This window comes from Peromyscus leucopus, chromosome 6 (genome assembly GCF_004664715.2).
Source record: "Peromyscus leucopus breed LL Stock chromosome 6, UCI_PerLeu_2.1, whole genome shotgun sequence".
NCBI lineage: Eukaryota > Metazoa > Chordata > Mammalia > Rodentia > Cricetidae > Peromyscus > Peromyscus leucopus.
The window spans coordinates 66,370,923-66,391,472 of record NC_051068.1 but is presented as its reverse complement, the minus strand read 5'-3'; the positions used below and the strand labels follow the sequence as shown (position 1 = coordinate 66,391,472).

The following is a 20,550-nucleotide window of genomic DNA, read 5'->3' as shown; positions in this document are numbered from 1 at the left end:
TTTCTTTATGTAGCAACCCTGGCTGTCCTGGAACTGAGTGCTGGGATTAAAGGCATGTGCTACTACGTCTGGCTAAGGCTACTGCGCTTTGGTGGAAGAGAGCTTGGAGGAAATCTGCCCACTTAACCTTGGGACCATTCCTTGAAAAAGAACCCTGGGCCTTCCTCACATTGGTGGCAATTTGGGGTTGGCACCCAGCAGGGAACAGCCTGCCTCTGTAACGCCAGCACAGTGGCTTTGCATCCGGCCACGTGTAGTCCTGGCCTGGGTTATCACCTTGGCCAGCTCGTCCACCAGTCCCTGATAGCAGTCACTGGCCCTGACCAGCCCCAGGCCCTGGAGCCGACGCAGGTTCCGCAGGACGCGCCGCTGCTTCTCCGCCAGGGGCAGGAGGGAGTGTGACATCATCGAGTGTGTCGTCGTCGAAGTGACTCTGGTTTCTGGGTGTCACAGGCCTGGCGCCAACACACCAGCCGATGATGGGCCTCTTCCTGGGGAGGGGGCAGAGATGCTGAGGGGGACCCAGGCCCTACCACATCCCACTGCAAACCAGGACAAACCCCGAGCTCAGGGGTCCTGTGCACACTCCTGTGTGCTGTCAGAAAAGGTGCCACCTTCCCAGCCTAGCTTCTGGGGTGGGGGGGGGAGGTGGAGAACACACAGGCGATGACACACGTTAGTGCCTTGTGGACCCCAGGTGGCCCCAGGACACGTACAGACACAGGCTCCTGACGGCCTCCCAAACCCATCGTGGCATCCTATGGGCATGAGGTGTGTGTGGAGCCTGCCTAGCTGCTTTGGGACATGCCTCTGCACGCCATTGCCACCTTTACTTAGGGGACTCCTGGCTTTGCCCTTATTCCAGACCCAACAAGGAGCCCACCTGTCATCCTTTCTTGCCTCCAGACCCTCCGACATGCCCTGTTTCCAGAGCAATTCCTTTATGTGGTTCTCAGAACAGCCTGCCCCTCGGCATTATCCGAACCCCAGCATGTGGAGGGGGCAGGAAGAGAGCGGGCTGTCTAGGCTTTCCCTCAGCCCGTGGCCTCTGGGGTCAAGGTCAGAGGCTTGGCTTTATGAGCCCCAGGACCTCTGTAGCAGACTGAGAGGAACGGGCAGTGCCGAGGGAGAGGGAGGGTTAAAGACTTAGCTGTTATGGGCTATCCCGGCTACTCACCTGCTCTCTGGGAGCTGAGGAGGACAGGATCTCCTCGAGGGAACCCCCAGGGTGGAACTGGATGAGGTCAGCCAGCATCTGTTTGGTGCTAAAGGGAGGGCAGGGTGAGGTTCAGGAAGGGTCCAGACAGGGTGGCCAAAGAACGGAGGGGAAGTGGATCCTGCCCCTGGGCTGTTAGGGAGGCCCACACTGAAGCGTGAGAGGCTCCAGGGGAGGTGCTGTCCCCTAGAATACCTTCCCTGAAGCTGGCCTCCGTGGATCCTTCAGCCCAAGTATTCACCTCCTCCTGCTAGCCCCACGACTGATTCTCAGGGCACCTGACCCCTCCTCTGGGTAGCGTTCTGCTGTGTTACCCACTCTAAGACCTTTGCTGAGGGAACAGGCGCCTCACTGACGTGTGTGACTGAGTGGAGAAGCTGCCTCAGGGGGATGCTGCCGGTGCCGCTAACTGGCCCAGGCGACCAGCCCAGCCCTGTGTGGTCTTCCTGACTGGCTTTTGCAGAAGTGTGAAGGATGAGTTCCTGGCCTTGGTTGGTAAGATGGCTGTCGGTAAAGGCCCTTGCTTATGCAAGCCTGTTGATCTGAGTTCTACCCCCAGAACTCATGTGACGATGGAAATCTTTCAAAAGAACTGATTCCACAAAGCTGTTCTAAACTCCATACATGTGCTGGCCTAGTCATGCACATACATACACAACAATAAGTAAATCAGAGAAAAAAAAATTTCAGCTTTTCTTCTGACCATCATTAGGGCAGGCATGACCACCTGGTTCCACCTCCCATGGGCTGTGGACTTTGGGTGGTCGTGGACTTTAGAGGAGGCTTCCATCTGAGCCCCCTCCTTCACCCAAGGTGAAACGCTAACCTAAAATGCCTTTGGTCAAGCCAGGCACGGTGGCTCATGTCTGTAATCTCAGCTAAGACAGGAGAGTTACCTGGAGTTTGAGGTCAGCCTGGACTACAGAGCAAATCGGGGCCACGGGAGGCTACAGTGGGAGATCCTGACTCAGAAGGTAAATAAACCAAAGTGCCGGGGCAGCAGCAGCAGCAGAACCTGCAAACCCCGGCTGCTCCAGGATCTGGATCCTCCCTGTGCCTTCAGCTAGGACTCCGAGGAAAAGGCTGCCAAAGAACAGCTGACGCTATTCTCAGTGAGACCAATGTGACTTAGGCTTCCGGGAGAACTTTTAGCAGAACAGGGGGTGGGTAGGGCAATAAGAAGGTCGGATGGCCGTCTCTGAGTGGGACCACCGTATTGGCAGCAGAGGACACTGAGCCCTGGGAGAGCCGCACACCCACCTCAGAAGCAGGCTTTGGTTGCTGGTGTGGTCGGTATCTGCCTCCAGCCCTTCGAACTTGTTGGCGAGGGTCAGGGACACTTCGAGCCTGCTCAGATCCACCTGCCCATCTGTGGCCACGTTCTCACCTGAGATGGGGAAAGAGATGAGCGGGACAGGCCCACAAAGATGGAGGTCACGGCAGAAGCGGTCGTCTGTACACATCTTTCGGGAAGCCCTCCCACCCTGTCCCGTGGGACCACACCGTGCCCTCAACCTTGACACTCGAGGAAGGACTTGAGGTACTCCTACTGGGATTCTGTATGATCTCAACCTGGGTGCCAGCTGGGCCTTGCCGTTTAGAGGTCCTGGCATCCCGCCGACACTGCCAGAGCGATAGAGCTAGACATCTAGACCTAGCAGGACCCCAGAGGCTCTCTCTCCCAATCCACGTCTCTTATGCATGACTGCACTGGTCATTGTCATAGTTGGGTCTCCTCAAGCATCAGTATCTGTGCACTGTCCACACAAGGCCGCGAGTCTGTGCCCATCAGAGTCACAGAGAACGACAGAGGGGGTCCCTATGACCAGCTGCCTGTTGACAGCCATCCTTGAAGGCCTAGCTGGCTCCACATGCCAAGGAGGCACACACCGATGAGGTCAGAGGTGGTGGGTGGCTCCCCGAGGTCCTCCAGGAGCTGGTGCAGAGGGTCTTGGTGATCCGGGGCCAGGTGGTCTTGGTGTTCCAGCAAGAGCTTTGGATGGTAGAAGGAAGGAGGTGCAGGCTTGAACCAGGCCTGGCTCTGGGGGTCAGGCATCTTCTCGGACTGTCAGCCTCGCCCTCCGGTGCTGACCCCTTACCTTGTGCGTGCTGATCAGCTCCCCGACAGTGATGTACACCACAGGTTTGGCCACGGCTACCATATCGGAGTACTCATCTACGGCGAAGCGCTCCTCTGGCTCTGGTACCCGGCAGGCTCTGTAGATGAACTTCCTATCCCAGAGAGAGGGTATGTCAGGGCGGACTAGGCCAGCAGTCCTGGCCCTGCTTTTATCTGGTCCTCCCTCTGTCTCAGCGTGCCATCCGAACTAGCTTTGGGGGGTCTTCTCTATCCCCTGGGAGGCCTACGGCTGCCCCCAGGCTCCCTGTTCCCTGTACCTCTGGGTTTTTCTTCCTCAGACTCTGGAGAGGAGAGCAGGATGTGAACCATGAGGAGTGGAGAGAGGGCCAGGGAGGGGCAGGGTGCCAGGACCCAGACCTGAATTTGAGATGCATGTCCTCCAGGTAGCCATTCAGGACTCGAAGGTGTTGGCTTTCCCCGGAGAAGACCTTGCCGGCGGCAGCATGCTGAAGGAGTTGAGCCACGGCCCCTAGGGCATGGCGCTGTGGGGCGGCCATTGCGCTGCCTGCTGCCATGGCCACAATGTCGAAGGCGTCAGGGGCTACCACAGCTGGGTTCAGGAAGCGGTAGTACAGGAGGTTCCCAACCACCTGAGTGCAGAGGAGAACCTTCCAGAAAGTTCTAGAACCCACCTCGACAGCCATAGCTCCAAAGTCCACAGTGGTAGGCCAGGCTCTATTTACAGGACGGAACCCATTTCTCTCTCTCTCTCTCTCTCTCTCTCTTCTTTCTTTCTTTCTTCCTTTCCTCCCTCCCTCCCTCCATCCCTCCCTTTCCTTTCTTCCTTCCTTCCTTCCTTCCTTCCTTCCTTTCTTTCTTTTTTTGGTTTTTTGAGACATGGTTTCTCTGTGTAGCTTTGCACCTTTCCTGGAACTCTCTCTGTAGCCCAGGCTGGCCTCGAACTCACAGAGATCAGCCTGGCTCTGCCTCCCGAGTGCTGGGATTAAAGGCATACGCCACCACCGCCCGGCCCCATTTCTTTCTTTGGATGTTTATAGCATAGTTTGTCATCCTGTCTATCTGGGCATCACCGGCAAAAATGGGCCAAAGGAGGGTCTTGGAGGTGGTAGAGGAGACACAACACTTGCCTTATAGACTTCGCTCTCTGTGGCACGGGGGAACTTCTTCTCCAGGGTTGTCTTCAGGACTTTGGCCATATACCGCATCCCATACCTCAGGAACAAAACAGCAGGTGTGGCCCTGCCCTTCCCGTCCCAGGACTCACCGTATGAGAGCCTGGCTGCCTCTCTCCCTGTCTCAGCCACACCAGGGCGGAGCCCACACATTCCCTCTTCTTCCTGGTGCTCCCTGCTGCAGTCCTCGCCCCTGGGCCTTTGCCCTTCCCCCATCCTCATGTCGAGACCAGGTACAGGGCCCTGCTGGCCCCCGAAGCTCTCCCTGCCTCCAACTCCTTGTTTCTGAGACAGGCTCTTGCAGTGCAGAAGTACACGCATGCCTCACACTCAGGATCTCAACCTGTGCCTTCCAAGGGCCTCTGCCACCGTTGTGTGCTAGCACATCCCGCTGAGGACCCTTTCCTCTGAGGCCTCTCACTTCCTCACAGACCACCTCTGCTTATAGTATTCTCACCTTCTCTACAGACGCACGTTATTCTGTCTCTTGGGTACCTAACAGCCCAGGAGCCTCCTAGGCAGCCAACTTTGCCGGCTCCCAGAGGTCCTGAGTAGCGCGTCAGGGCTGGGGCAGGGCCGGCCTGCCTGCCAGAGATCGGTGCTCGGCCATTTCTTTCCGATCTGCACATCTGTCCCCTGGCTGGGACGACTGGAGTGAGCTCTGTCTCGCAAGGTTTTCGTGAAGGTAGCAGTGTTATTCCACCGTGCTGAACTTCTCTGTCACTCCTGTGATGGGTTTGCCACCGCAAAGCTAACCAGACTCCGTTAAAAGCTATTTCCGCTACCAGCTACCAGCAGATTTATAACTCGCTGTGTATTTCCCTTCTTAGACGTCAGGCAATCTTTTCTTACTCCCAGTTGCCAAGCCTCAGTCCAGCTCTGCAAGTTTGGGGCTGTTTCCCCTTTGGTACCCTCGCTAAGAACCGAGGCTGGTGGCTGGATGCTGGTCTAGACGACACCTACCTGCTCACATTTTCATTAGACAAGGTTTTTTGTTTGTGTGTTTGTTTGTTTTGTTTTGAGGCAGGGTTTCTCTATGTAGTCCTGGCTGTCCTGGAACTCACTCAATAGACCAGGCTGGCCTTGACCTCAGAGATCTACCTACCTCTGCCTCCTGAGAGCAGGGATTAAAGGTGTGTGCCAACACTACCTGGCTTCATCAAATATTTTTCAACAAAACATTTATTCGACGATTTTTGTTTGCTTGTTTGTTGTGATACAGGGTTTCATTAGGCTGGGCTCAAACTGAGAAGTATAAGGCTTGTTTATAGTTCTGACCACCCTGCCTCTACCTCCAAGTTAGTGGCCAGTTCTTAAGGAAGAAGAGAACTGGGGCCTGAAGAGATGGATCAGTGGTTAATAAGCGGCTGCTCTTACAGAGAAAGATTCCCATCGCCCACATGGCAGCTCACAACCACCTGACTCCAGTCTCAGGGGGATCTGTTGTCCTTTTCTGGTCTCTGAGGGTACCCGGCACAAACACAGTGCACAGATACGCATGCATGCAAAACCCTATACACATTTTAAAAAATCTACAATAAAAAAGGGCCAAGCCAGGAGATGGTGGCACACACCTTTAATCTCTGCACTCAGGAGGCAGAGGTAGGTGGATCTCTGAGTTTGAGGCCAGTTTGGTCTCACACAGGAAACCCTGTCCCAAAAAAACCCAACCCCCCCCCCAAAAAAGATAGATAGATAGATAGGAAGAAAGGATTAAAAAGGGCCAGGCATGGTGGTGCATCCCTTTAATCCCAGCATTGGGGAAGCTGAAGCAGGTGGATCTCTGTGAGTTTGAGCCAGCTTGGACTACAGAGCAAGTTCCAGGGCTATGTAGATAGACCCCATCTTAAAAAAAAAAAAAAAAAAAAAAGAAAAGAAGAAAAAAGAAAAAAAAAAAAAGAAAGAAAGAAAGCACGGAGGAAGGATCGTAATTACGAAGTACTTTAGCAGTCTAAAATATTACCCCTTTTTGGCTTTGTGGGCAAAGAGCCCTGTCTTTTCTTCACTTGTTCTCAGACAATAGTATTTGTCACCATTTTGGGTTTCTCTTTGACCAGTGACCAGCCACACAGACCCGCCTGTAGCATCCCAGCTCACTTCCCTGGCAAGGGCTTCGACACATCTGACCCCGACCGACCGGCACCTCTGTCTCCTCCTTGCTATCCCTCCCCTCAGAGGTCACTTGTCTGCTCTCCCCCTCCAAACTGGTAGCCCTGGGGGGAGGCAGGGGCACCTACGGGATGTGATCCACAGATGAATTGATGGCGACAAAGAACTTGTCAGTCATGGCGAGGAGATTGCGTAGGGAGATGTCCAGCCTTCTCTGGACTTCAGCGTGGCTCAAAGCCTGCTCAGGAGTGACATCATAGGGAAGAGAGCTGTGGGCAGAGAGAGGTGGCAAAGCTGGCGTCCCCTTCTATTGCCTCCCTTCCCAGACTTGTCCCATCAACTCCTCTCTAACTATACGCTCTTCCACAGCAAGGCGAGACACACCCGAGCACCAAGAGGGGCCCGAGACACACCCGAGCACCAAGAGGGGCCTGAGACACACCAGAGCACCAAGAGGGGCCCGAGACACACCCGAGCACCAAGAGGGGCCCGAGACACACCCGAGCACCAAGAGGGGCCTGAGACACACCCGAGCACCAAGAGGGGCCTGAGACACACCCGTGCACCAAGAGGGGCCTGAGACACACCCGTGCACCAAGAGGGGCCTGAGACACACCCGTGCACCAAGAGGGGCCTGAGACACACCCGTGCACCAAGAGGGGCCTGAGACACACCCGTGCACCAAGAGGGGCCTGAGACACACCTGTGCACCAAGAGGGGCCTGAGACACACCAGAGCACCAAGAGGGGCCTGAGACACACCTGTGCACCAAGAGGAAGAGCCAGAGGAAAGGGCAGAACCTGGAGGACTGCAGAGGTGAGCACACACAGGGTGGGGGATGGGAGGTTAGGGGAGGACTGCAGCAGTGAGGACACACAGGGGGAGGAGGGAGGACTGCAGCAGTGAGGACACACAGGGGGAGGAGGGAGGACTGCAGCAGTGAGGACACACAGGGGGAGGAGGGGGAGGACTGCAGCAGTGAGGACACACAGGGGGAGGAGGACTGCAGCAGTGAGGACACACAGGGGGAGGACTGCAGCAGTGAGGACACACAGGGGGAGGACTGCAGCAGTGAAGACACACAGAGGGAGGAGGGGGAGGACTGCAGCAGTGAGGACACACAGGGGGAGGAGGGAGGACTGCAGCAGTGAGAACACACAGGGGGAGGAGGGAGGACTGCAGCAGTGAAGACACACAGAGGGAGGAGGGGGAGGACTGCAGCAGTGAGGACACACAGGGGGAGGACTGCAGCAGTGAAGACACACAGAGGGAGGAGGGGGAGGACTGCAGCAGTGAGGACACACAGGGGGAGGAGGGAGGACTGCAGCAGTGAGGACACACAGGGGGAGGACTGCAGCAGTGAGGACACACAGAGGGAGGAGGGGGAGGACTGCAGCAGTGAGGACACACAGGGGGAGGAGGGAGGACTGCAGCAGTGAGGACACACAGGGGGAGGAGGAGGGAGGACTGCAGCAGTGAGGACACACAGGGGGAGGAGGAGGGAGGACTGCAGCAGTGAGGACACACATGGGGAGGAGGGAGGACTGCAGCAGTGAGGACACACATGGGGAGGAGGGAGGACTGCACCAGTGAGGACACACAGGGGGAGGAGGAGGGAGGACTGCAGCAGTGAGGACACACAGGGGGAGGACTGCAGCGGTGAGGACACACAGGTGGAGGGAGGACTGCAGCAGTGAGGACACACAGGGGGAGGAGGGAGGACTGCAGCAGTGAGGACACACAGGGGGAGGACTGCAGCAGTGAGGACACACAGGGGGAGGACTGCAGCAGTGAGGACACACAGGGGGAGGGAGGAGGACTGCAGCAGTGAGGACACACAGGGGGAGGACTGCAGCAGTGAGGACACACAGGTGGAGGAGGGGGAGGACTACAGCAGTGAGGACACACAGGGGGAGGAGGGAGGACTGCAGCAGTGAGGACACACAGGGGGAGGAGGAGGGAGGACTCAGGAGCCACAGAGCAGCTGGAAAAGCGCAGGGAGACATGTCAGACTCAGAAGCAGACACCTAGGTGCTGCTGTCAAATCATCCTTGGCAGCTGGGGGGACAGAGAAAGCCAGGGCCCAAATCTCCCGCAGGCCCGCGTCATCTCTGCACAAGTCCTTTGCATGTCACCTTCAATCACACCCAGGCTCCTCTACAGGTCCGCAGAGTGGCCCGGCCATAGCCTGTGCTCCTCGCTGCGGGCTCACCTGCGCTGCCCGGTCTGGGCCTCCACCTGGTTGATCCAGCTCTTGTAGATGTGGACAGGATCTGTGTGGATGCTGACTGCCCTGTCCTCCAGCACACCCTGGACCACCTCACCCAGGATCTCCCGCAGGGCACTCTGTCCTCGGCCATTGCGGTAGAACCTCACCACCAGCCTCACCACGGTCGGGTTGCCCGTCACCACGTCCTGGGGCTGTTCCACCTTTGACCTGCGGTGCAATAGGTTACTGGCCTCCTACTTTAAGGAGGAGGACGTAGTGTCTTTCCTTCTCCGGAGTTTTGTCTTTTCAAGCCGACTCTAGTGTCCACCCCAAGGGAGGTCCCTGTCCGGGTGTCGTCCAGCTAGGCCAGCCCACACCCTCCCACCATGGTGTTCCAGAGCCGCCTTACATTCCTCCTATAAGCTGAAGAGAAGAATGGCCTTCCGATGCCATTCTAAGGTGTATACAGCTGCCATCTCTGGGATGGATCCACCCTCCCACCCCCAGCCCTGCTCCTGAGTCAGGGGAACCCACTTGATTTCCTCCTGGAGCGCCGTCTTGAAGAGCTGGAGCAGAAGGTATGCCTCCCGGCGGTTGGAGGCATAGTTGTACAGACTGAAAATCACGGCCTCCATGAACTTGGTGGTTCTGTTCTGAGGCATCTGGAAGATCAGCTTGGCCAGATAGATGGGCTGAGTCTGCGAACAATCGGGGAGACAGAGGGCTGGGAACGCTCTTGGAGAACTAGCGATCAGACCAGTTGCAAAGGTTTTCCTGACATGGGAGAAAATATGGCCTTCCCAGGGCGCTGGAAGTAGTCCATACAAATGGGGAGAGGTAGGCTCTGTCCCTGGGGACAGCATGACCCAGGGCATGGAGAAGGGTAAAGAGAAGGCCTCAGGCTCAGGAGGTGATGGAGACTTCTTGGCTTTTTAAATTGTTTTTTTTTTCTCCCCCACTCCCCCCCTACCCCGTGTGTGTTGTGTGTACAAGGCAAATGCTCTACCACTGCGCTACCCCCCACCAAGGCCTCTCCTCCTCGGCGAGTCCTGCTCACTTGCAGTAAGTAGAAAAGGTGCTGGTAGGCTTCCAGCTTCTGCCGTTTCTCTCTGCTCAGGGACTTTAATCCCTTCTGTTTGTCCAGGATCATCAGGTCCGACAGTTGCTCCTTATTCTTCTTCGTCAGCTTCTTGCAGTGGGATACCACCTCCTGGATGCGGGAGCAGGGGCAAACCGACCAGTCCAGACTGGTACCAACCATGGTCCAGACTCAGTCTGGAAGAACCAGGGCTCACGAGGGGAGAGCGCCCCTACAACTCCATCTGGCACCTCTGCTTTCAGGGGTGGGTCTTCAAAGAGCTCTGGGTCCCCAGGCAGAGGCACTGTGTCTACTTGTGTTTGCTACTCGTTCTTATTGACTAATGTACAATCTTGGGGGTGGAGACACCACAGCATCATTGGCCTGCTACTCCTTATCTGAATGTAATTTATAGAGCTTTCATAGCCGTCTCTGCACTGTGTGTGTGTGTGTGTGTGTGTGTGTGTGTGTGTGGTGGTGGTGGTGGGGGTGGAGATGGGATGGTGATAGCAACTCCTTATTCCAGAGAGCTAAAGGGGAAACAGACTTCAAGGTTAATTGACCACCTACAGCCCCTTTGATGGAAGTCAGCAGATGCAGTCAGATCCAGTCACTCCCATTCTCCCCACGGGCTCTGCACTACACACACATCCAGCAGCTGATCACAAGGGCAGAGGGCCACTGTCACGGGGACCTGAGCCAGGTGGAAACTGACACATGTGGAAAGGACTGAATTACTAGTTGGAGAATGGTAAGGATGCTCTCTCAGGAGCAGCTGGATTGGGAAAGGGGTGGCCCAGGGGGCCTCTCACCTGCAGGGTGATCCGGTTCTTGACCAGCAGGCCAATCTTGATGTCCATGAGGTTGAGGTCCTGCTCCAGCTGCTGATTAGACCGGATCTTCCTGACCACTTCTTCCTGGAGCTTCAGCAGCTCCGCTTCGGCAGAGAAGTCCTCTTGACTCTGGTTCAAGAGGTGGGCGAACTTGCGTACCACACAGAGGGGAGGGTGGCGTGCGTGTACTGCCGGGAAGGGAGACGTCAATCAGGGGGGTGTTCATAAAGCCTCTTCGCTGGTACCTGCCGCACGAGGACCCCCTGTGCCCGATCCCAGCCTCTTCTAACTGCCAGGTCGATCCCTGGGCTCTTGCCTCCCACCTAGGAGCGACACAGCTGTTCCTCTCTGTCCCTCATGCACCACGCATGTGGGCCTCCCAAGTGATGTCCCCCACCAAAACCAGGTCCCCCCCCCACTTTTTTTTAATGCTCTTCAAAGGCATCCTCATTCTATCTCGCCCATTCCTCTTCCTGCTGGGCTGACCTGCCCCTCATGCCCCTGACCTGTCAGTCACAGCCCTGCCAGCTTCATGTAGCACTTGTGTGGAGTGTGCATGGCTGGGCTGGGGTATAGGTAGCTAAGGTGGTCACTTTTTAATGGAGAAGTCAGAAAAAACAGAAACCCCCGAAGAAGCCTCTGAGCTAAGCTTCATGGAAACAAGACAACACATGCAATGCTCACTGAGACAGGCTGGGTTCCTTGTGTCTTGCTGCTGGTTTGGTGTTCTCGGTCAGTGTTGCTATGCAGCCCAGCTGGCCTTGAACTTAGGATAAGGCCCCCTCCCCAACCCCGCTTCCCAAGTGCTGGCTTACAGGCAGGTGCCACCGGGCCTGAGTCTGAGTGTTTTGGTTTTGATCTTATTTTATGTGTATGGGTGTTTTGCCTGCATGTATGTCTGGGCACTATACGAAGGCCAAAAGGCATCAGCTCCCTTGGGACTGGAGCTACAGTTGTGCGTTGTCATGTGTGGGTGCTAGCAATCGGACCTGGGTTCGCTTGAAGAACAGCTAATACTCTTAATCACTGAGCCATCTCTCCAGCCCCAAGCCTAAGTGTTTTTAAAAAAAATTCAATGGGTCAGACACTGTAGTATCAAGCTTACTGACGAGCTTCCAAAGGCAGAGAGAGGGTGGGTAACTTGGCCTAGGTTAACTAGCTGGTAACGACCGAAACAGTCAGATTTGGAGGCTGAACGAATCTAGACCTCGTGGCTAGGGGGAATCTAGTGAGGGATCTAGGCAGATGATGGCTGTTGCTTTGGGAGGGACAAGCGTGAGGGAGCTTTGTTCTCCTACAGGAGAGCAAAGAAATACTGCCAGAGGCTGTGGCCCCGCCTACTACGTGAAGCCCCGCCTACTACGTGAAGTCCCACCCACTACGTGAAGCCCCGCCTACTGCGTGAAGCCCCGCCCACTACCAGGTGAGAGGTGAGAAAGGGCAACAGCAGAGGTCAGGAGAGGCTGAAGGTGCCCCGTGGCTGGAGTACGGCACAATGAGGGCACGCTTGCTTTTTGTAAAGTTTGACACAAGCTAGAGCCGTCTGAGAAGAAGGAACCTCAACTGAGAAAACGGCCCCATCAGACTGGCCTGTAGGGAAGTCCGTGGGGCATTTTCTTGATTAATGACTGATGTGGAAGGGTCCCATCTGCTGTGGGCAGGGCCATCCTTGGGCAGGTGGTCCTGGGGTATATAAGTAACCAAGTGAGCAAGCCAGGAAGGAGCCTTCCTCCGTGGCGTCTGCTTTAGTTCCCGCCTCAAGTTCCTACGGTGACTTCTCTTAATGCTGGACTGTGGCATGGAAGTGTAAGCCGAAATAAACCCTTTCCTCCCAAGTTGCCTTTGGTCATGGTGTTTATGACAGCCATAGGAGCCTAAGACAAGGTGTGAGAGTTCAGGGCATCGAGGGCGGAGGGGCTGGAGGGTGCTGGGGCTAGACCTCAGGCAATGGGAGCCGCAAGGGGTTAGTGGAAGAGACGAGAAGCAGAACTGCTCAGCTGGACAGCCCGCTCCGATCGGCACCGAGGAGCAGGACCTCAACCCCACGGACACCAAGATCAGCCAACGAAAATCGGCTCAGACTCGGGATTAGTAGATTAAAATGGCTGCAGAAATGATGGCAGGTGACCGCGTCTCTGATGGGAAGGAATCCTCAACACAGAAGCCACCAAGCCACACAGGAAGTGGCCGATTCTGGGGGCTGAGGAAGTCGGAGGAGGCATTGGAAGAATGCTTCCCCAGAAACACTAAGAACCGAAGGGAAGGAAGGAAGATAAAGGACAGGCAGAACCATGAGCTCCAGGTCAGAGCAGGGGAGAGGGTGGGAGGGAGGGAGGGAGGGCGGAGAGCAGCCGTGCTGACGGCCAGAGGCCACTGCCAGAGGAGGGCTAAGAAGTGAGAAGCTGCTCCAGGAATCCAGAGTAGGAGATGAACACGGAGATGGACCAGTGTGCTAATTCTCACACAAGGCTGGGACTCCGGACTTGCAGGACAGGGACTAGGCTGGGAAAAGGACTCTACTGGAAAGTTCTTGCTGCACACACAAAAGGACCTGGAATCTCAGCCTTGTCTCAAAAGATAAAGTGGAGAGCAATAGAGGAAGACACCTGACATTAATCTCTGGCTTGCACGCACGCACGCACGCACGCACGCCTCCTTAAGACTTTACATGTGTGCCCAGCTGTGGAAAACAGGGCAGGAAGCTGGTGACCCTCTACTGCTCCAGCAGAAAGATTGCCAGGCTGTGTGTCTGTGCTACAGAGGCCAGGTGGGAGTTCAAGGCAAGGGGCACAGTTGGAAGCTCAGGGAGGGAAAAGAGCCTACCACAGGGGGATGGATATGCTAGGCCTGCTCAGAAAGTACCTGGTTAGAGGAGTCTTCTTATCTATGACAGAACTAGCTGGTACTGGGAGGAGGGGCTCAGCACACCTCAGACAACTTGTGATGGCCTTGCCCTTGCCTGCATCCCCCAGAGGGATCCCGCGGACCCTTCTGGCTCCAGGTCTCCATCTCCCCAGCTTACCTAACATTCTGTAGTCATCACGGGCTTTCCTGGCTCGGAAAAATGCTTGGATCTTCACAACGGAGTCAACCTGCCATGGACACAAGAGAACAGGGTGGCTGTCCTGGTCACTTGGCTCTCATCTGTGAGTAAAGACCGGTGGGGGCGGGGCAGCACTCACATTCTTCTGGAAGTATCGCAGGCGCCTGAGGTATTGCCTCCGGGCTGCCCACATTCGGGCCCAGGCCTGGATCTGAGAGAAAAGACACTGCGTTCAGGACGTCGGGCTGAGACCCACCCTCAGACCCTGGCCAGTGCAACCAAGTCCAGGGCGAGGTAAGGGGAGACGGCAGTGCTCTGAGGACCGGTCAAGGGAAAGGAACCATCCCGACCACGGTCGTTACCTTGATTATCGCAGCCAGGTTGGCTTTGAAGTACCGCAGCCGCTGCTGGTACGTCTTCCGTTGTCTATGACCCCGCCAGTGAGCCTGCCAAGCAGAAGAGGGACGACTCCTCACAACCCCTGTCCCAGGGAAAGCGTTCGAATCCCCCTTCCCTCTCCCCCAATGGTGACCATGATGCCAATAACTGGCGCTCGTGTCCTGCTTTTCTGCACAGAAACACTCTAGACATTGTCTTATAAATTGTCCTCGCTACCTCGTAACGTGGTACTGCCATTCCCATTTTTGGCGGGGAGCAGGGAGTAAACTGAGGCACAAAAAGAAAGGACAGCTTACGAGTCCACATGGCTAACAGGTCAGGGAGTTGGGCTTCTAACCACAGAGGTCTGGCTACAGGAGCCCGCACCTCTCATCACTATAGCTCAGAGGTCCAAGAATCATCCCAACCCCACCCAGGGGGAGGGGAGGAGGGTGGACACCCTGTGTTTCCAATCTTCCCAGGCATGGGACAAGCCAAGGCTGCCACCTGAATCTTGATGATGGCTGGGAGCAAGGTCCTGAGGAAGTGGGAACGCTCGGCAAACTCCTGGCGGACAAGGAAGCCCCGGAGGCGGGCCTGAAGCCGGACGACAAGGCCAACGTTGGCCTTCCAGAGGAGCTGGCGGTCATGGGCAGCGGTGACCTTGGTGATGACTGACTGTGGAGACAGGGAGTCCTTTGGTGTGAAGAAGCCTCTCCCCACGCACAATCCCCGACCCTGGCAGGAACCCTGCCAACCTGGATCTCCTCCCAGGTTAGATGGGAGGTATTGAGGTGGCAGCCGGGGGATGCTCCCAAGTCCCCTGGAAGGTCTGCAGATGGAAGAAGTAGGCCGTGCCATCCTTCATGTCTTGTTGGACCCAGAAGGCTGTGTCCCCTGAGGAGAAACTCAGGTTAGCCAAGAGGGCTCCGAGGAGGGGAGAGGCGGCAGAGGAAAGGTGGGCCAGGGCCGTTACCAGGACGTCGCTTCTTCGCCGCGGCTTCTTCCAGGGCCTGCTGGTAGCTGTCAGCACAGCCGGGACTATCCCTCGGAGAGCCACGCTGGGGTTCCTCAACACCCTCTCTGTCTGGGCTGCCTTGCCCTCCTTGATGGCCTGATTGATGGCAGCCACACCCAGGGCTACTGATGGGCATCAGGAGAGAAAAGTCAGTCCTCTGGGGTCCCTCCCATGAGCCCTGTCCTGTCCAGTGGGGTTGGATTCAGGAGACACACACACAGCTGCCATGGCTGATGGAGGGCACCGGGAGTGCCAGGGGTGGCACAGCTGTACTCGGGAAGCAGCAGCAGGCAGCTGCCCTGAGGAGGAGAGGGGGCAGTTAGGGACGGGCTCCTGTGGGTATTGCCTGTCCAGCTGTGTGCCAGGAAATCTACCTGGGGTCAAAGAACTCTCCTGCTCCAATTATGACCTGCCCCCCTGTGCTTACTGGTTTCGGTCGACTTGCCATGAATCTAGGCATATCTGGGCAGAGGGAATCTTTTTTTTTTTTTTTTTTTTTTGGTTTTTCTGAGACAGAGTTTCTCTGCGTAGTTTTGCGCCTTTCCTGGAGCTCACTTGGTAGCCCAGGCTGGCCTCGAACTCACAGAGATCCGCCTGCCTCTGCCTCCCGAGTGCTGGGATTAAAGGCGTGCGCCACCACCGCCCGGCATGCAGAGGGAATCTTAATTGAGAACATGCTCCCACTGGATTGGCCTATGGGCAAGCCTGTAGGGCATCTTCTTGATTAATGATTGATGTGGAAATCCATGGTGGACGGTGTTACCTGTGGGCTGGTGGTCCTGGGGTATGTAAGAAAACAAACTGAACAAGCCATGAGGAGCAAGCCAGTAAGCAGCGCTCCTCCATGCCCTCAGCTTTGGTTCCTGCCTCTAGGTTCCTGTCTTGAATTCCTGCCCTGGCTTCCCTTGGTGGCGGACAGACTGGGATGTGGAATTGCAAGAATAAATAAGCCCTTTGCCCCCACAGCAGGGTGCTCTCAGCCACGGTGTTACCCAGCAATAGAGAGCAAGCAAAGACGCTTCCTATGGTTACGGACAGACAGGGCTGGGCTCCACTCTGCCCTCCCGGTGCCCGGCTGTTTACTTCTCTGGGCCGTGTCTGTGTCCTCATTGGCTCTGGCCACTCCCTGGCGGATCTCCTCCAGCCACAGTACAGCCTCAGGATCTCCTGTCACCTGGCAAATTGAAAAAGAAGATGAAAAAAAAAACCACAAGACCCCAGACTGGTATCTCCAGGCTCCCACAAGCCCAGCAGGGAACTGAAGTAGAGCAGACACCCGGAAGCGGCTGGCTGGGAAGGCTCTCCTCTCCCTTCCTCGTGGAGTCATGACCCCATGGCCCCCTCGTCTGGCTGCCAGGCTCAGAGGCTCTTTTCTTACCCTGCTTTCAGAATCTGAGCATCGGTGGCGTGGCGTGGCCGCAGGGCTCTCTCCAGCTTTCGTACCCTCAGTACCCAGCACCTTCTGACGGCTCTTTTGCTAGCCTCTGTGCCTCAGCCATGCCTGGGGACCCCTACCCTGCAGCCCTCCCCATCTCCCTCTGCCTCGGTTCACAGCCCTTAGCCGGATCCTGGCTCTGGCTCTATGGCTCCTGGCTACACATTCCTTGTCACCAAAAAGTAGTGGGAAGACTGCGTCCCCAGGTCAGGGAAGCCTGTGCTTGCTGTGGTCAGTCTGAATCTAAGCCAACTCACTGCGCTCCTTTCCTCCTCAGAAATAGACTCTGTAAACCAGCATTTTATTGAGCACTGTGCATCAGGTGCCTACCTGCCTGCCTGTCTTTTCTTTCTGAGAGGGTCTGTAGGCCAAGCCAGCGTCAGACACACTGCAGGTGTGAGCTATCAGGTACTGTTCCTAGAACTTTTCTTTTGAATTCATTTTTTTTAAGAGGATTTTATTTTTAGTTAGGTGTATATGTATACATCAGTGTGGAGGTGTGTACATGTGAATGAAGTGTCCTGAAGAGGGGATCAGACAGACCCTCAGATCCCCTGTATCTGGGGTTGGGAGCCACCTGAGGTGGGTGTTGGGAACTGAACTCAGACCCTCTGGGGCAGCATCAAGCACTCTTAACCACCGAGTCAGCTCTCCAGCCTCAGGAATCAGTACCTGTGTGGCACATCAAGCAGTACCGGGCACAGAGTGTAAACTCAATCAATGCCGGCTGGCACTCCTGCCGTGGCACCTTACTCAAACCCAACAGCCGTGAGAGAAGCTCGTCCGTCACAGGTTTGCGGGGGTGGGGTGGGGTGGGGGACGGCAGCACAGGGAGGCTCCGTGATGCTGCAGCGTGAGCCTGCAGGATGCGAGCTCAGTCATCAGGTCTCAGCCTCATTCTGCTGCCACACAACCCAGGGGTGTGTCAGTTCGAATCCCCTGCTCCACTGGTAGCTCATGGGATTCGCAGCACCGGGTGCAAGGGCAGAGCATGTCGAGTCTTACAGATAAGTACACACACCACAGGGATACTGAGGGACTGCTGAAGATCAGGCGATCACTGGGGATCAGAGTGAGAACTCCCGTCACCTGATCTCTAGGCCTGCTCTTTTCCCCCACTGTCCTGGAATGAAGACCCACTCTTTCCCATGACAGTCAAATCCTGCCTGGGCCTCACCTGGTTCAGAGTCTGTATTCACGAGGCTGAAACAGTTTCAGAGTACATCCCTGGCAGTACCCAAGGCTGATCCCCTTACTATAGTGTCTAACCCAGCCATCTATCCCTAACCTTACCTTGGCTTTCTTCCTCTTGGCTGCCACGAGGAGGAGATGATACCGAGGTGCGACATGAAGGCTGACGTCTTCCAGGCCAGCTGCTGGAAGCAGCAGGGCAGACAGAGTTTTTTCAGGATAACCTTGGTTCAGAGCCTCATTGATGAGGCTGATGGCGAGGACCTCTGCAGAAGACATCTAGATGACCAGCAGTCCCAGACTCAAGACTGAGGGCAAGGCTGTGTAAGGGGGATACTCACGATCTGTTTCCTCCTGGACCTGGGCATTGACCTGGCACACGGCGGCCTGCAGGTCATTCCAGCTCAGGAAGGCTCCATCCAGTCCTCGAAGCTGCTGCACCTTCACCAGGGCGTCGAAGTAACTAGCAGCAGAGAAGAGGAGTGATGTGAGCAGCCATGTGATGGTGAGGGAACAGCCACAAGTGGAGAGAGCTTTGAGTAGGCTCCTCCCCAGGCCACCATCATTTCCAGGGTGTCTTCTCCCTTCACAGGCTGTTCTGAGCCCCCTGTGTGGAGCATGGAGTTTCTCAAACTTCCGTCCTCTCTTCCCTCTGTGCCCTCATCCCAGATCTCAGCCTTTCACCAGGCCTTTCATAACTTACACTCACGAATCCCTAAAGCATACGTGCATCCCTCATAGGCCCTAGGGACTGCTGAGGATCTCCCCCTGAATGCCAGACAGGGTCTTAAACACCCCAGTTCATATCTGAAGTCCCCACCTCCTCCGTCTATCTTTGTGCCTCGGCCTGTCCCTTCTGGATAAACATCTGTTGACTCATCTGCCCCTTGTTCCCTCTGCTTTGAGAACACATTCACATTGCCGCCTTCTTCCCGTTCCCTTGGGTCTACCAGCGCCCCTAAAAGGCATCCCTGCTGCTCTGCCCTGGCCCGGGCCCTGTGGTGGAGTCTCAGCACACAGCCAGAACCATCTTGGTAAGCAGGTCCCATGGGCTCCTTCACTGCTGCACACCCCTTGGCTTCCTTCCATGCTTGAGGACATGGGCTCGTCTCTGCTAGTCCACTCCCTTCCTGCGGCACTCCATTTGGCCACTCTGGCTCCCTGGTAGTCTTTGTTTTTAGTTTTCTGGAACTTTGGGAAGTTAAACCAGAGCGCCAGACATGTGAAACAGCACCCAACCACTGAGCCATTCCCAGGCTCTTCCTCATGTCCTGTGAGTGCATCAAGGATACTCTCCTGTCCTGACGAGCATCACGGGAATAACTCAGGCTCCGTAGGTCCTTCTCCATGAACCTCTCTCAAAAGCCATCTATCACCACCTTATGTGACGAGGAAAACTGCCCCTCCCCCACTCTGTCCTCTTTCCATCATGACTCCTGCTTGTGTGTGTGCCTGCCAAGAGCAGCAGGGATTTGGTTTAGTCACTGTTTTCAACACCTAGGATGGCATCTGGCAGTGTGTGGGCACTCAAACATTTGCTCTGAAAAAGTGGAGAGGAAACGGGGTGACCACGTGCTCCCCCACTGGGGAAGAAGCACAGGAGGGGCAACTGTGAACAGGACCAGGGGCTGGGGCCAGAACGGGTGCCGGACTGGAGGCTGCCGTCCAGTGTCGGCCGCCCTCAGGCTAGCCTTCACTTCTGACATGCGGCTCACCGTTGAGCATTTTCTTCTTCGACCTGGGCCAAGCCGGTAGCAGGGTTCACCAGATTGGCCCAGAAGGCACAGGCATCTCTAGTTTCCAGAGCACGGTTAATCAGAACCACAGCTGAGAGCATCTCCACAGCCACAAAGAGCTCCTCCTGGCCCAGCTCCTGTAGAGGGAGAGAGCTGAAGGGAGTTGGGGGCGCTGCTGGGGCCAGCCTACCCCAAACTCTCCAATACCCCACCTCCATTCCCAAGTTCCAGGAGCTCCGTTTACTCCACACCACCACTCATGTCAACACCTGGGACACATCTGGGCCACATTCATGCAATGACACTACTCATGCTCAACACCTAGGATGCATTCACTCACCAACGTTTATTCTTTACACCGGGGGATGGACTTTTACCGTGAACACAAGCATGAAGACCACATACAGTGTCATCCTAATTTCCATAACTAAACCAAACGAGGTACGTCCATTGAGAGCCCCGTTTCCCAGCCCAGCTCATAGCTAGTAATGTGGGTTAAATGGGGGCTGCCTGACTACAGAGCCCACCCTCAACGTGCGACCTCTGCCAACAGCCTTCTGGTCCCATGTCATATCAAGAACTGCATGAAACCAGTTGTGGGGATGAACGCCTGTGGTTCCAGTACTCAGGAGGCAGAGGCAGAATAATCAGCTCCACAACAAGTTCAAGGCCAGCATGAGCTATGGAAAAGCCTATCTCTCGAAAAGCCAAAAAGGACCCAGAGAGAGAGAGTCAGGCAGTCAGGCAGAGACAGACCTGCACAGGGCCCTGGGCAGCGGCGACCAAGCGGCCCATCTCACACTGTGCTGCACACCATGAGGCCCTGGCCCCATTTTCCAACCCACTTTCTTTCTGGCTTCCCTTCAAATATCTGCTTAGACGGCTCCCTTTTTCTGGAGCATTCTTCCTGCATTCTACAAGGAGAGCTGCAAACAACAATAACGATGGCTGAAACTTACTTCTCTAAGGAACATAGGCTAACTCAGAGTCCTTGAACCAATCCCGTGAGGTTGGTATCATTTATGAAGAAA

At 55.8% G+C, this 20,550-nt stretch overlaps 1 protein-coding gene across 1 annotated transcript in view; it reads right to left on the bottom strand.

Annotated features, from left to right (window-relative positions):
• Positions 1-20,550, bottom strand: part of Iqgap3 (IQ motif containing GTPase activating protein 3) — a 42,777-nt gene that overhangs the window by 5,325 nt on the left and 16,902 nt on the right. Inside the window, 25 exon segments of the mRNA XM_028857666.2 lie at positions 277-414; positions 417-491; positions 1,178-1,265; positions 2,477-2,603; positions 3,107-3,209; positions 3,316-3,448; positions 3,714-3,946; positions 4,445-4,529; positions 6,727-6,867; positions 8,811-9,035; positions 9,342-9,505; positions 9,865-10,017; positions 10,698-10,906; positions 13,741-13,810; positions 13,901-13,972; positions 14,124-14,207; positions 14,647-14,817; positions 14,898-14,941; positions 14,944-15,036; positions 15,116-15,175; positions 15,178-15,282; positions 16,241-16,331; positions 17,886-18,049; positions 18,125-18,246; positions 19,499-19,656. Coding sequence (XP_028713499.1) covers positions 277-414; positions 417-491; positions 1,178-1,265; positions 2,477-2,603; positions 3,107-3,209; positions 3,316-3,448; positions 3,714-3,946; positions 4,445-4,529; positions 6,727-6,867; positions 8,811-9,035; positions 9,342-9,505; positions 9,865-10,017; positions 10,698-10,906; positions 13,741-13,810; positions 13,901-13,972; positions 14,124-14,207; positions 14,647-14,817; positions 14,898-14,941; positions 14,944-15,036; positions 15,116-15,175; positions 15,178-15,282; positions 16,241-16,331; positions 17,886-18,049; positions 18,125-18,246; positions 19,499-19,656 — 3,108 coding nt within the window.